Consider the following 14,356-nt stretch of genomic DNA (forward strand, 5'->3'; position numbering starts at 1 on the left):
TTGTTGGAATGTATTTATCCCTGGAAAATTACTGTAAACTAGTAGATTGACACTATAGTTGCCTGAATCTCTTATTTCCAGATTCCCACACAATAATGCTTTGGGAACGTTTTGTAATGTATTTTATTTGTCTTGCTGTTACTTAAGTAAACTCAGTTTCCTCTGTGAGAGAATAAATTCATCTGATGGAATATTTTATTAGAATATTAAGGTCTATGAATTTGTATATAGAACAGTGAAGTTTTGGATGTATTCTTCTTACCAGAGTAATTTAAGGAGCTACCTGGTCTCTTACTTTTCCCACTGCTTGTGTTTCCTAGTGGATTGCTGGGATGGTCCTGATGGGAAACCCATCATTTACCATGGATGGACACGGACAACAAAGATCAAATTTGATGATGTAGTGCAGGCAATCAAAGACCATGCCTTTGTTACATCTGAGTAAGCTTTATTTTCTTTCAGCCTGTTTTCATGTGCTTAGACCTTTCTGAACTAAATTTCTCTGTAATCTAGAGCAAAAAGTAATCAGAGAATAATGGATTCCAATAGCCTTCATTATTGCCACATGTGGGTGTTTAATAGATGCTGTTTTGAGGAAGAGTCCCAGTGCATAACCATTTGTTGCTAAGGAAGATAGTGAATACCCTGAATTATAGTGTTTCCAGCTCTTTTTTGGGTCTTCTTTTATTAAGTTGCAAGTGAAACTTCAAATGCTTAATAATATGTCTTAAATCTTACAAAAAATTAACAAAATGGTACAATTGACAAAGAATAGTCTGTGACATGGTGTTTCTGTTGTAGGGAAGGTCTTAGCTGAGAAGATACAGAACTCATAGCATGTCTCCTGAAGTGGTAACATCAGTTTAGAGCTGCATCTCTGCCCTTCTTTAACTTGTGCTGAGATGTCCTTAACATGAAAAATATTACCCAATAATTGGGGGAGAAATCAAGCTGTCAGTGTCTTGTTTTTCCATGTTACCACTTGGACACAGAGAGGCAATATTTTCCCATGTGGCTCAGTGTCTGCACAGGAACTTTGTGTTAGTGACAACCATAACATGGGATGCATTATGGTTTCAGACTCTTCTCAGAGTACATGTGAAGGAAAACAGACATGATTTTGAGGAGAGGAGAAACAAATTTTCACATGATGGTGCTTTAGCAGTGAATCTGTGCCCAAAGAGCTTGGAGGGAATCTTTGTCCTTGCAGATATTAAAATCTTAGCTGGATAAAGTTCTGAACAACCTGATCTAACCTAGGAATTGGGCCTTCCCAAAGAAGGGGTTTGGATTAGATGGGCCTTCACAGGTCCCTTCTGACCTTGGCAACTCTGTGATTGCACATCTGTTATTATTTGTTGTGTTTATATCTTCCTTTTGTCTTCTTGTTTCCTTTAAATATTTTCTCTCATCTGGGGGCTGAGGGAGGGCGTTGTCTTCCTTGCCTTGCCAGCTGTAGCAAAAAGAAATTGTCTTCATTCACTTGGCTTTGTCCACCAAAGATACCCAGTGATTCTGTCAATTGAAGAGCACTGCAGTGTGGAGCAGCAGCGACACATGGCCAAAGTGTTCAAGGAGGTGTTTGGGGATCAGCTTCTGATGAAGCCTGTTGAAGCCAGTGCAGATCAGCTCCCATCACCAACCCAGCTGAAAGAAAAAATCATCATCAAGGTAGGCTTGCTTTGTGTGCTGGGGGATAAAATAGGAGAATAAGAGCAGGAACCTGAAATACTGTTCCTGACTTCATAGATTAGTTTCAAGAAACCCCTTGCTTGAAGTGTTTACTGGTTACATTTGCCAGTAATGTACAATGTTCTGTAAAACTCTGTATTAAAGTGCTTCCTCTTGGTTTCCTTTGCAGTAAGTGTTGGCAGTTCAAGTGCCAGATCAAACGTCAGCTCTTTTCTAAAGGTCTTCCACCTCCTGAAATGTCACTGCTAAATTTCAGCGAGGGTTCACTGCTGCAGATGTTCACCACACACTCATCACACACGTTTTACACCATGTGGCCTGCTTAAAAATGATAGAAGTATGTTCTTGAATAGGAAGATAGATCAGTATTACTATTTTTTTTTTTCAAAGACTGCCCGTCATCCAAGTGAAACCCAAAGCTCTTGTGGCTGCACACTGAAGTTGTAAAGATTTCACAAATTGATGAGTGTTTGCTAAGTCAGTGTGATTTAAATATGCAGTTTAGTGAGCCACTTGTGAAGCACAGAGGCACTGCTCTGAGAAGGCTCCCTGTTAGTGTAGGACCTTGTGGGTAGTGCAGGTGTTTCATGAGCTCTGTTGTGCAACAACAACACAACCAAAAGACTTCTCAGATTGAAACTGTGGTAGAACTTTTCAAACGGCAGAATTTGGTGAAGAATCTCAGGGCTGCTTGTGATCTCTATAGTAAAATAATAATTACTTTTGTCTGTGCTTCTGTTTTCTTGCTCTTGTAACAGTATTGCATCCTATGTATTAGATATCTGAATGGAAAAAAATAGGTGTAAGAATATGCTCTTGAATGTAAGATTGGAAAACCCAGAACCCCACTACAAGCTGGAAAACTTCTGTGCTTAAGTTTTTGGGGATTTTTTTTGTTCTCTCCACACTGTCTGTTGTTTCCCTGCAGAGCAGAGAGGGGACTTGCATTAGCCACATGATTAATAATAATGTGACAGATCTGATTTAAAGGGAATTAAAACTATCATGAGTGTGCACAAGAGAACATCCATATCACTCTGTGCTGTCTAAAAGAGCAGTGACAAGTCTTTAAATAGATCAGCACCTGCCAGTGAGCTGGTTGTGTTTTTGGCTTTTGTTTGGAAAATGTTGTCATTAAACAGTCAGAGGCAGCACCTACTTCACTGGCCTGTGAGATTTTTCAGATAGGCCTGTCAAAATGAAATCAGCCAAGAGTAGGCTGTGCAGAACTGAATGTGGTTGAGGTCTGATAGGAGGTGATTAATCCTGTCATTAACTGCAGTTACGTAATTGATGTTGCCTGTGGCCCCTTGAGACACTTTTGTGAACTCTCTAAAGAAAGTAGAACTTGGGTCCTTTTTTCACAAAAGATTTCCCTTGTACTAATTTTTCTCGTAAAAGAGTGAATTCCTCATTCATTTTAATTCCTTATCTTTTCCTTTTGTTTTGAGCTTTGTTCCTTATGTGCTACTTTCTGCAGAAGGATTCCTGTTTATCCTTATTTCTTGATATGTGTCACTTCATGTTTTCTGTTCTCCAAAGAATAGGGAGATCATATCAAACTACTTGTTTCTTCATTGCTTCAGTGATACCTCTGCTAGTTTTTTTTAACTTTTATTAATGGGATCTAAATTTTAAAGAAACAAGTTCCAGCCCTGTTATTGCTTTTGGAACAGCTGCTGTTACGATAATGACAGAAGGTGGCTGTGCAATAGAGAGAGATATTCCAGTAACTCTGAATGTGCTGAAAGACTATGATTGATTTTATGTGTGATTATCTCTGAGTGTAGAAATGTTGATTTTTTTTCCTGTTTTTTAAGCACAAAAAACTGGGGCCAAAGGGAGACATTGATGTGAACTTGGAAGAAAAGAAAGAAGAAAAGAAGCAACAAGGAGAACTTTACATGTGGGACACAATAGAACAGGTACTATTTCTATGACATCTCCTACATGATGTTAATCAGTTATGTAATACTGAAAATTTCCATGAATTTCCTTAATATTTCTGTGAGTAATATTGTCAGCTGAACAGGTGTGGATGAGGGGAAGAAAGTCCTTTTTTTATTGTAGCACCCTGTTTTGAGATTGTGGTTGACAGTGGTTATTGCATTTCCCTCTGTTAATGATTTGAATATCTCCCAACTTTCAGAAATGGACTCGGCACTACTGCGCTATTGCTGATGAAAAGCTTTCATTCAGTGATGATATAGAACAGAGTGCTGATGAAGATTCATCTAAGGTGATGGCTGTGTTTTATTGTTTAAGCATGTTCTTTTTTTTCAGATTATTTCAATGTCTACAGATGTGTGTTTTTTATCCTGATGAAATTTTAGAGATTCTGTATTAGATAGCAAGTATGGGGATAAAAAAAAAACTATAAAAGGGTCTTTGCGAAGGTCAACTCTAGTTAACCCTATTTTTAATAAAATAACTTCTTCCCTTGGTTACTGGAGGACTTGCAAGGAGGAGTACAAGGACAATGAAATATAACTTCAGTACTGTGCTAATGCTGATGTTTGCACTAAGTCTTTTAAGTATTACTGCTATTCTCAAACTAAGCAGAATGAACTCATGTGTATTGTGTTATTAATGTGTTACTTGGCTGCTGTGGATGGTAAAGCAGGCTAATTATAAAGGTGATTGGCTGAAGAGCTCAGGCCTATGAAGAACTGAAATCCTGAAATAGTAGATGGTTATATATAACCAATAAAAAGTACTTAGTTTCAAAGTCGTAAAACTAGAAATGCGCTATAAAAAATTCTTATTTTCCGGTCTAGGAGGTGAAACGAACTGAACTGCACTTAAAAGAGAAATGGTTCCATGGGAAAATGAAAGGGGGGAGAACAACTGCTGAGAAACTGCTCCAGGAATACTGTGCTGAAATGGGTGGCAAGGATGGGACATTCCTGGTTAGGGAAAGTGAAGCTTTCCCTGATGACTACACCTTGTCGTTCTGGTATGGTCATTGTCATACAGATTTAACGGGGGATTTGTTTGTCTGGGTTTGGTGTTTTCTTTTTTCTTCTGGTTCGAACATTATGAGGAGTAGTGTCAGATGGACTTCTAACCCAGAGAGCTGTCAGACCAAATTTTGCAGAGTAAGTTTATGCCAGATTTTAAACTACTATCAGTTGAAAATTACTGTTTTTGGTCCTGTAACCTCCCTTGTCAGAATGTTTGTTGCTTGTTACTTCGGCTGTTTTACGAGATGACACAGATTTCTTGCCTCTTCACGAGTTCCCCAAGTAGTTGACCAGGAATGGGTGGGGAAATGATTTGAAAAAAGAAAATCTGTTACAAACCCTGTATTTCCCTTATGCCCCCTCTACTCCTTCAGGAGGTCAGGCAGAGTCCAGCACTGCCGGATCCGTTCCACCAGTGATGGGGACAATGTGAAATACTACCTGACAGACAACCTGACCTTTGACAGCATCTATGACCTCATCCAACACTACAAGGAGGCCCACCTGCGATGTGCTGAGTTTGAGCTGCGCCTCACCGATGCTGTGCCCAACCCCAGCCCTCACGAGACCAAAGAGTACGTATGGAAGCCAAGCACTGCTCTCATGTCAGTGTCCTTGCCTTGCTTTAGGTGGGAATTTTGCATAGAAAATTCCCTGGATTCAGGAGCACACTTCAGTGTTGCTTGTCCATGGAAGTTTGAGGAATAGGCTTCCTGAAAGATGCTGAGGGAGAACAATGACTTTGTGAGAACCTGGTACAACAAAGAGTGGTGACTGGGAAAGCAAATTTCCTAGCAGCAACTGGAAGATCAATGAGAACTGTAATGCTGTGGAAATGTGCCAATTCTTCCTTTGTCTGTGCAGTGTTTTACAACACCCAGTGGGTTGGGTTGTATGTTCAGTAGTTGGCTGTGGTTTGGCAACTATGTGGTCATGGTCTGTGCCATCTGGAAGCTCTGTTCCTGGGGCAGTGAGCCCAAACAGCTACATTTGCCTAACCCCACCCTCCACCTCACCCTGTCAGAGCTGGTTAGGCTGACTTCACCCCATGTGATAGGAACTAAGCACAGTGTTTATTTCCAGCTGGTAATTGTCTGCCACAGATCCTGGGCAGAGCTTGCTCTTGCTTTTTGGCAGAACATTGTTATCGCTGCCCTTTGTTTTGTTTTCTGTGCAGTGGGCAAAAGTAAATATTTGCATGTAAAATACTAATCAGTGACTTTAAAATTCTTTTTTTTGTCCCCCTGGGATCTGGGAGTCACTGACCACCCATAGATTACTTTGGAGGCCAGTGAGAGGGGAAGGAGAATTTAAGGGTTAGACTTTCCTGCCTTTCTGCATAAGCTGGAGATATATTGCCATAATAAGTGGCCACAGCTTCACTGAAGGCACATTGGATCCAAGACAGGTCCATCCCTATGGTGAAAGATAAAATCAAGCTCTGAATAAAAATACAAATCCCTGGTGTCTTTCTTTTGTCTGTGTTTAGGCTTTATCTTAAATCTACTCTGTCAAAATGGAATAAATACTGAAAACCGAATGGCAGACTAAAAGCAGGATGCAGTGCCTTTGTTTCAGGAACAAATGCAGATTTATGTTTTATGATTTCAGGCAGACAAGGTGTTCTGATATATTCTTGATGCTTTCATCCAAAATAAACTCCTGTCTTACAATGTTTTGTAATAAACTGCTGTCAGAGGTGCCAAAGTGGGGAAAATCTAATGCATAATTTTTCTTAGGATGTTTGAAACTCTGTTGTTAATAATGCTGTCTGTTATTTTCTAAAAATGACATTTGACAAGCCTTGTAATGCTTTGCCCATTCTGGTTTTTCACTGCTGCAGTTGGTACTATAACAACTTGAGTCGGGGTGAGGCAGAAGACATGCTCATGCGAATTCCTCGCGATGGAGCCTTTCTCATTAGAAAGAGAGATGAACCTGATTCTTTTGCCATGACTTTCAGGTAAGAAAAGACAGATAGGACTACCTTGCTTAGCAGCCCAACAATATTCGGGTTTTCCTTTTTAAAAAAATAATGGTCTTTTTAGAGTCATTATTTTCTTGCTTTCAAACTTTGAATAATTAGTGTGGTTGATTTGTGCAGCAGGTCCATGTATGGAGTGTGTGCAAGAGTTAATTTGCGACTGGCCTGAACCTTTATGCTTTTATAAAGATTGTTTGAGCACCAGCTGTCCTGTTCTTCCCATCCAGAACTGTGGGTGGCCCTTCTTTCATTCCCTGAGACTCCTTGCTAAAGAGTGTTATTTCGAAGTTTCCTTCGAAAAGGAAAAAAACTGCAGAGCAGGTGCAGGTTCATCAATGATTCTATGTCCTTATCCCCTAGAAATCCTGACCTGTCATAAAACTGAAATGTCAAAGTGAAATTGTTGGCTCCTCTTGCCAGGGGAAATAGTTTTGAACAGTTTTGTGGTTCTTGGAAAAGCATTAATGAAATATATAGAACTGTGATGTTCTGCATCATGCCTTCAGATCAAATTGTGTTTCTCTGAAAATGCATAGTTTAGCAAAATATAAAGTTGCTTACCTATATGCCTAGTATGTATTGAAGTTGTCCAAAATTCCCCAGTCTCCTGTTTACTACGGGGTGAAATTTTCTGCTGTTACCAAGGTGGACATTGAAATAACTGGAGCTGCAGCATCTCAATAAAACCATTTCACACCTGGGAGAACAAGGAGTACCAAAACTTCAGCAGCTTGAAAAGGGTGTAGGGGTATTTTTGGATGGGATGGTTGTCAATGGATGGTTTTACTGCATTTATCAATGCAAGCACAAACCTTATGTTCAAGCCCAAGAGATTTTTTTTTCTTTAAAAACTGATTTCCATAACTATCAAAATAATTATAATAATCATAATAATTGAATAAAAGGCTTTGTTAGAGAGAGAAGTCATGTCACTTGATGAAGGTGCACAAAGCAGCTGTGGTGCAGCTCAAAGCCCTGGTGCTCTCCCTGTGAGCACTGCCACCTTTCCCAGCTGTGCCCTTGTTCTGCAGGGCAGAGGGGAAGGTGAAGCACTTCCGAATCCAGCAGGAGGGGCGGCACTTTGTGCTGGGCACCTCGGCGTACTTTGAGAGCTTGGTGGAGCTGGTGACCTACTACGAGAAGCACCCGCTGTACAGGAAGATGAAACTGCGCTACCCTGTGACAGAGGAGCTGCTGGAGCGCTACAGCACGGTACTGGGATGGACTGGGATGGGCTGGGATGGGCTGGGCTCTGGCTCTGGTACAGGATCTCTGTGGGATCCTGTTAAGCAGGTCACTTTCTATGAGATTGAGATGGCTATACTGACTTCTCTCACAAAGTTGTGAAAAACAGCTTCATCTTTGATTAAAAGCCAACTCTTGCCTTCCCCATGATTTGATTAGAGAAGCACCACTGTGTACTGGGGGTCATTGCACTACTAAAATGGGTTTTTGATAATAGCCTTGCCTACAGTTGGCCCTGTCTTCTATTTGCTGAAGTAGGCATTGATTTTAAAATGATCATGCAGATGCCAATTGCTCAGTTCTTCAGAAAAAAATTAAGTATTCTGCTGTGCCTCTCACTCTGGACATTTCAGGGATGGTGTCCCACTGCCTTCTGTGGTAAAAGGTACCTCTGAAAGCTCACTGTGAGATAAGCATGAGGAAATCTCCCCAGGAGACTTGTCTCTAGCCATTGACTAAACAAGGAGCCTGGATAATTAACTGAGGATAAAGGGCTGTTTTCTGGATGGATGTGTTTCATTTTGAGGGAGCTTTGCTTTGGAAAGCCTGAGGTGCTGTCTTCACTTTTCAAGTATATGACTTTTTGAAGCTGTAGGAAACTACATCTGGCAGATCTGCGGAAATCAAAACCGGAGGATTTTGTTTTTTCTGGGGAGACTAAAAGAGACTAAAAAGATTTTAGACCTCAGGATTTTTTATAATGTTGCCTATAGCAAAAGTTCTGTATCTCAGGACTGGGTTCAGATGGAATCACAAGGAGAGGATAAAATGAAAAAAATGACTCTGTATATTGTTGTAGAGTCATCTAATAATGAAACCAATACTGGCACTGAAGTACTGTAACACAGAAATCATAAGTGCAGGTATTTCTTTTCAGGTTGTACATAGAAGTGTACTCAAAATCAAAAAATCTTTTGACTGATTAAAAGATACCTTTATGAGGTATTTCTGTTTCACTAGGTTTTACTGTTCATTAAACTGAGGCATAGACAGATTAAATAACACACTCATCTTCAGTTATGTTCAACTGCAGAAGTGAGCAAAACAGAGATGACTGGCTTCCCTCCTCTTCTGTTGGCCTGTGTGCCGTCAAAAAAGTGGTTTCAGAAAGAAATGTTCAATAAACATGAAGTACTTTTATAACTTCTTGATTCCTGAAACTTGATTATTTGTTCTTCCTTGTTTTTAGGAAAAAGATATTAATTCCCTCTATGAAGTCAAGATGTATGTGGAGCCCAGTGAAATCACCCCCACAGTGGTATGCTTTAAGAGAGATATTCACACTTACTGTAGACCTCTGAAAATTAGACTTGTTGGTTTCCTGTTGGCAGAAATAAAAAGAATTGAAAGCATCAGGCTGCTTGGTTTAGGGGGGACTGGACAACAGTAATTTAAAGGGTGTGACTTTTTTCAAGCTTCTTGTTAAAATTTGCACCCACACGCTTTCTTGTGTGCAAATCCTGTAGTGATTCACTCAGTCTGGGAATGTGGGCACATTCTGCTCTTGGGTCTGTGGTGATGATTTGGTTTGTGGGGCCTCCATATTAAATACCTGTGAGAGGGTTCATTTTGAGAAGGCCACATCTTCATGGAAAGAAAGTATAAACTGTGTTTGTGGGTGTCTGTGTACTCTTGTTCCATTAGCAAACATCCTCTGCATGCACAAGTAAGTGCGGAGTTTATTCACATGCTTTCTATAAAAATTTGGTGCCTTTGGTCTATTAATGAATTATTAGAATTTTTATCCTTTATATGCTGTTTTAAAAACAGTTGTCCCAGCAAAAATTACTTGTCTGTAATTCTTGCAGTGCCTGCCTACTGGTAAATTCTCACAAAAATCACCTGCTTGTAAATTTTGTCACTGATTCTTTTTAGTAATTTTTGCCAGTGAATTTGCATTGCTGCTAAAGCATTTGGGTAGGAGTAAATTCAAGATAGAGGTTTAGTTCATCCTGCTGAAACTTTGTCTTCCTAAAGGAAGTGTGACCAGCAGGATTGCTGATGGGGTTTTGAAGTGGAGGTTTTGTAGGCACCTAAGCCTGAAAACTCCAATGTGTTATAAAAATAGAGGATTTATATTTCACTTTGGTTTTAAAAAAATTTTGGTTTTATGTTTTCTACCTTAATTATGTTGCAGAACCCAAGAAATATTTTTTTCTTTTTCTTTTTTTTTTCCAAGCTGATACTTGTAGAGTACCAAAGTAGCATCACTTACTTCCACCAATAGATGTCACTCAGGAACTTCAGTATTTTGTTTTCTAAGCTTCTTGATAACAACAAAAAATTCCAATCTGCCCTAATTTTTTTTTGTTTTAAGATTGCATTATTGATTATTTTATGACCTGTCCCCTCAGATGACCCCTTTGCTCTGTTTCTCTTAAAGCCTCAGAGAACAGTGAAAGCCTTGTATGACTACAGAGCCAAAAGGAGTGATGAACTGAGCTTCTCTCGAGGAGCTTTAATTCATAATGTCACAAAGGAAACTGGAGGCTGGTAAGGACAAAAATTCCTCCTGGGAGGACTTCTGGTGACTTACTAGATGGAGGAAAAAATGAGCTTTGAGTAACAGTTTTTAAAAACTGCCTGTTGTCTGATTGCTGCTTATTAACTGTGCCCTTATGAATCTTTATGCCAGTGTATTGAAAAAAACAAACAAAACCAGACACAAAATCCCCTCATCTTTAATTCTCTTTTCATGTCTTTTTGATTTTTCTATTCCACAGCAATAACCTCAGCCTGCAGAACCTCCATAGTCTGGTATATTCCCTATTTTTCCCATAATACATCCATCCTTCCTGAACATTTGTGTGTTCTGGGAAGTCATTGCAATCATTGCTCTTCTTCTGTCCTTGCTCTGCTAAGCATTTCTCAGGAATCAAACCCACCTTTTTTACTGCTCTATACAGTCTCCTTTGATCACAGGTTTTCTTTTTTAGATGGCTTGTAAATTGCTTGGAAAGCTTGGGAATCTAATGTTTCCCTGTAGTTTCTACAGGGTAATCAACCACATAATAGTATTTTTAGTACTGGAGGGGGAAAAAGCCTCTTAAGTCATTAATTGCAGTTTACAGTAACTGTAATCCCTCTGAAATCATCTGTTACTACAGTTAATGATTGCTTTGTTAGAGCTCTTAGCTACTTCATCATTTATATTTTTGGTGATAGGCAGCTAGACAATCTAGTATGGGGTATTAATGACCAATTTCATGGGGATTATTGCTTCATTAATGGCCTTTTGAAGCACTTTAACTTTTTTTTCATTCTCTCTACTTGTCTGTTTAAATTCAGGTGGAAGGGGGATTATGGAGAAAAAGTCCAACATTATTTTCCATCTAATTATGTTGAAGATCTGTCATCTGACAACTCTGCTGAACTTGAAAATCAGGTGAGGGTTATGGTTTGCTACATTTCCTTGGCCACATACTGAAGTGGAAGTCTGGTTTATACACTCACAATTCCATGTGCTGTGTTTAAGAGAGCAGAATAGAGGGATGAATGCATTCTTCATTGTTCTCTGCTGCTGAATATTTTTGTCAGGACATCCCTTGCTGAAAGCTATTTAGGGAGATAAAATATCTTGAGTTGGAAGGGACCCCCACAAATCTCTGATTTTATGATAGCTGAATTGGTGAGAATTTAGGAGATTATGGTTGTTTCCTGCTAATAAAAATCATCAACAGTGTAAATTTTTCATAGTTTGGCTAAACAATAACATTTAAAGCCTGAAACTTAACTAGTTTCCCTGTATAATCACTGTCTTAATATTTACAAATAAGAAAATTATATGTCCAAACACACCTTGAGTGGCTTTACTCTCCATTATTAAGTTTTTATGCATAAACCAATCCTGTTTGTCAAAAGAATCTAAAAAAATCTGGTCCCCTGTCTTGGACAAAGAGCTCTTCAACAAAAGAAAACAGAACTGAACAGTAACAAGTTTTGACATCTTTGGCTTTCAAAAATAAAACATTGAATTCTTATGTTCTTCTGAAGCACTTCCAATGATTTTCCAGAAGTCTTTGGAGAAAACCACAAGTATTACATTTCCTCCCCCCTGGTTATGGTAACCTTAAACAGAGTTGAAAAAGCAGCAGTTATGTCAGGACAGAAGCTACTACAAAGTAGTCTTGTTTTGACTTCTCTCACTGAAGGGATTCTTGTGTGTTTTTTAGATATGAAAACAGGCTTTCAAACATTATAGTGAGCATGCTGTCAGTAAAGCTGAGATTAGATTTAATGGTGCACATTTATTATTTGTTAATGTCCTGAGTGTGTTCACTCAAGAGATTTAGGGTCAGATTTAACTCATGTTTTTCAGATCATTGAGGACAACCCACTGGGCTCTCTGTGTCGTGGCATCCTGGTGCTCAATACATACAACGTTGGTGTGTATTTTCTGATGCTTATATATGGATTCCTGACCTTTCTCTATTAAGTAGACTCTTTTATCTTAAGCAGGAGAGATTTTTAAAAAAACAAACCCCTCAAACACCTACTTATATTAATATAGCCAGCAGAATTAATATGTTGAAACTTGATAATACTAAATGCTGCAATAAATCAACAATGACACCTTAGAAAAGGAGCTGTTGGATTTCAGTATAAATTTCTTGCTATGGTATTACCTAACAGTGAAAATGCCACAAGGAAAACACAAAAAGCCTTTTGTCTTCATTCTGGAACCTAAGAATCCAGAAGATCCATGTGTTGAGTTTGCAACTGATAAAGTAGAAGAACTCTTTGAATGGTACCAAAGCATCCGTGAGATCACCTGGAAAACAGCAGAAGAGGTATTGCTGCAAATTTATCTGTTGTTGTTTTAATAATGTGCTGCTATAAATTTGCAATAGCTTTTGTCTTTAGCTGCCCTATACTGCTAAATGTTGCTCTCACATGGTCCTTCACCCTCTTGCATATTGCTGTTGTCTGCCCATTTTATTGATGCTGTGCATCTTGTTCTATAACCTCTCTGGGGAATAGTACATGAATTAGCATTTTATGTAAATTGATGTTAACAGGAGTTTTCCAGCAGAGTTCTGTCTGTATTGCACCCTGCCCCTCAGTGAAGTGTGCTTGCTAGGCCAGAGTGGATGCCACTACAATTTTCCATCTGGTCCCACTGGTTCATCCCAGTGTTGAGCAGAAGCTCTGATATCAGAGTGTTCTTTTCAGAGCTGTGAATCCACCAGTGAGGATGTGTGAAATCTGAGATGCCATTCCCTAAACTCTTCTTATCCTCTTTACTAACTCTGTTCTCCAGTGAATGCAGTGGCACTGATAGAGGATTGCTTGGCTAGTACTTTATTTGTAACTAATAACCACATTCTGGATTTGCCAATTCTTCAATAGTAGTATTTCCAAGTACTTGCCTAGAAATTCAAGGATTCTGCCTAAGTTTACCTTCTATGTCCCTCTACTGCCACTTAAAGATATTCTTCAGGACTTGCTGTTCCTGTTCTGATGCACTAATTTACCTCCCTGTAATCTTTTCTAGTATTTAAGAAGTCTCCGTCTTGACCAAAAAGTCCTTACTTTGGCTGTGTTTAAGGATACTCTTTTTTTGTTGCTTTTATTCATCTTTTATTAAGTGGGTGCTATGGTTGATAGAAAATGTGTTTCAGTGTTTCAGGCTCGTGGTGTTTATCTGTCATATGGAGTGGAAGTGCTCTGAGGGTTGTCCTGATCCTATTTATAGCAGACAAGTTGATATCTCAAGCAGAGGACTGCAAATCCAGCAAGGGGAGAAGCAACAGGAGCTGTTGACCTATTGTTGGGGGAGGAGAGATACAGTTCTTGTGCTAGGCTTTCATTCAAAAGTAAAAATGAGAAAAAGAGAAACACGACCTAAAAGAAGTGTCTCCAAATTGAATGTTTTTTATGCTACAACAATGGCTCTTCAGGAGCCTGGCAGCTTTTTCTTTCTCCGTACAGTTGGAGAAGTATTAAACAGTCTGTGTTCAAAGATGCTTTAAAACTCATTTCTGTCAGTTGGGAGGCTTTTCTCACAGCGTGGTCTCCACAAAGTTCACATGACAGACTGACTGCTGCATGGGGAGGGGATGAAGATGAGGAAAGGCCCTTGTTGCCAGTACAGTTAAGAGGCTGAATTTTGGGGAAGGAAAAAGCACAGTGAGTTAAGACTGTGCTGCAGTGTGATACAGGGGGATTTTTAAATGAGTTTGGTTTTGGACAATATCTGTCATGCACAAAAAATAAAACTAAGCTTCATGTCTCTTGTAATCTCTGCTCAGTACTGACACTTACCATGCTCCCTGGGGTGGCTCTTCCTTGCTCTGCTGCCTGATTATCTCTAGAGGGTTCTGGCTAGAAATGAGCCCATGCCCCCAAAAAGTGTTTTTTTTGCTGCTCAGAGCTCTGGTTGAGCAATGTCTGGGAACTGTGGTGGATCACTAAGTACCATGAGGTTTGTACAGCTTTTTCCCAAGATTATTTCCAAGTCTAAACACTGTGT

General features: G+C 39.4%; 1 protein-coding gene across 1 annotated transcript in view; it reads left to right on the plus strand.

The window, feature by feature from the left end:
• PLCG2 (phospholipase C gamma 2) overlaps positions 1-14,356 on the plus strand; it is a 52,099-nt gene that overhangs the window by 24,969 nt on the left and 12,774 nt on the right. Inside the window, exons 12-24 of the mRNA XM_066557286.1 lie at positions 321-441; positions 1,503-1,671; positions 3,513-3,617; positions 3,842-3,931; positions 4,470-4,648; positions 5,030-5,230; positions 6,499-6,618; positions 7,671-7,851; positions 9,074-9,142; positions 10,268-10,377; positions 11,173-11,269; positions 12,203-12,269; positions 12,517-12,674. Coding sequence (XP_066413383.1) covers positions 321-441; positions 1,503-1,671; positions 3,513-3,617; positions 3,842-3,931; positions 4,470-4,648; positions 5,030-5,230; positions 6,499-6,618; positions 7,671-7,851; positions 9,074-9,142; positions 10,268-10,377; positions 11,173-11,269; positions 12,203-12,269; positions 12,517-12,674 — 1,667 coding nt within the window. The remainder of the gene's footprint in view (positions 1-320; positions 442-1,502; positions 1,672-3,512; positions 3,618-3,841; positions 3,932-4,469; positions 4,649-5,029; positions 5,231-6,498; positions 6,619-7,670; positions 7,852-9,073; positions 9,143-10,267; positions 10,378-11,172; positions 11,270-12,202; positions 12,270-12,516; positions 12,675-14,356) is intronic.

The sequence above is a fragment of the Molothrus aeneus genome, chromosome 11 (assembly GCF_037042795.1).
Source record: "Molothrus aeneus isolate 106 chromosome 11, BPBGC_Maene_1.0, whole genome shotgun sequence".
Lineage (NCBI taxonomy): Eukaryota > Metazoa > Chordata > Aves > Passeriformes > Icteridae > Molothrus > Molothrus aeneus.